Below are 924 nucleotides of genomic sequence, written 5' to 3' on the forward strand. Positions count from 1 at the left end.
GAAAAATATTCTATGCATATTTAATACATATAGTACCTGTAATTATAAAAATAAAACCTGATGTTCTCGTTCGAGGGCATTGGAATCTGAGGTAAAAAAGCAGGACTAGTACTGCTCGTGTGTTGGGTACTCGGAGATCCTTTGTCTCCAGGTGATTGCTGTAGCAATCTAAAACAATAAGGTGTGCATCAAGGGGTTCTCTGGTGATAGCCACGTCAGCACACATCTCGCATGTTCCACGTCATCACAAAAGGGCGACCAATGGAGAGAGAGGTTCACGCTGGCCAATTGGGAAGGGCAGGGCGTTTTGTCTCGTTCGCGCTTTCCACGTCAGTAATCAACGAGACTTGAGCCCCACCCCTTCTGCTCTCCCAACGCACACGCATCCTCTCCCAGAAATCTCACGCAACCTCCTCCCACTTCCCAGCCTAGGGTTGCCACCCCGTTGCCGCCGCCGCCGTCGCCGCTCCTCTGGCGCTGGCTTGCTTCCTCGACCTTTCCTCTTTCTGTCTGCGGTGGATCCCCGGATCCATGGAGGTGGCTGTCAGGGGCCCTAAGGTCGATGGCGCCGAGGAGGAGGCTGAGCGGTTCTGTAGTTGGGTTGACGGCGGCCGGAGCAGGTCGTCCATGGATGGCCATCTGTGGCGTCGTTCTCAGGCAGAGAAGGGAAGGGGAGCGCGAGATGAAGAGGGGATGGAGAGGGAGTCTGCGTGCCCATGGAGAAGCGCCTCTGGGAGCAGATCTGGCCATTGGCAGTAAGAAGGTGACTCCCCCCTCCAACCATCTTCCTTCCACCTCTATGCATCTGTTGTTTGTTTGCTAATTTTTTGGGCAGATTTTTAAATGGAAGACACAAAGGAGGTGGCGTAATGGGCATAGAGATCCTGGTGTTGGAAGAAGATGATGAGCAGAAAAATACTTCTA

General features: G+C 52.9%; 1 protein-coding gene across 5 annotated transcripts in view; it reads left to right on the forward strand.

The window, feature by feature from the left end:
- Positions 1 to 374: 374 nt before the first annotated feature.
- The window catches only part of LOC119295035, a 5,398-nt gene continuing 4,848 nt past the window's right edge, over positions 375 to 924 (forward strand). For all 5 annotated transcript variants that reach the window (XR_005143676.1, XR_005143674.1, XR_005143675.1 and 2 more), the window contains exon 1: positions 375 to 763. Coding sequence is in view for 1 of the 5 variants with exons in the window: in XM_037573362.1 (XP_037429259.1) it covers positions 563 to 763 (201 nt within the window). In the remaining 4 variants the exon portion in view is untranslated. The remainder of the gene's footprint in view (positions 764 to 924) is intronic.

This window comes from Triticum dicoccoides, chromosome 4B (assembly GCF_002162155.2).
Source record: "Triticum dicoccoides isolate Atlit2015 ecotype Zavitan chromosome 4B, WEW_v2.0, whole genome shotgun sequence".
Classification (NCBI taxonomy): domain Eukaryota; kingdom Viridiplantae; phylum Streptophyta; class Magnoliopsida; order Poales; family Poaceae; genus Triticum; species Triticum dicoccoides.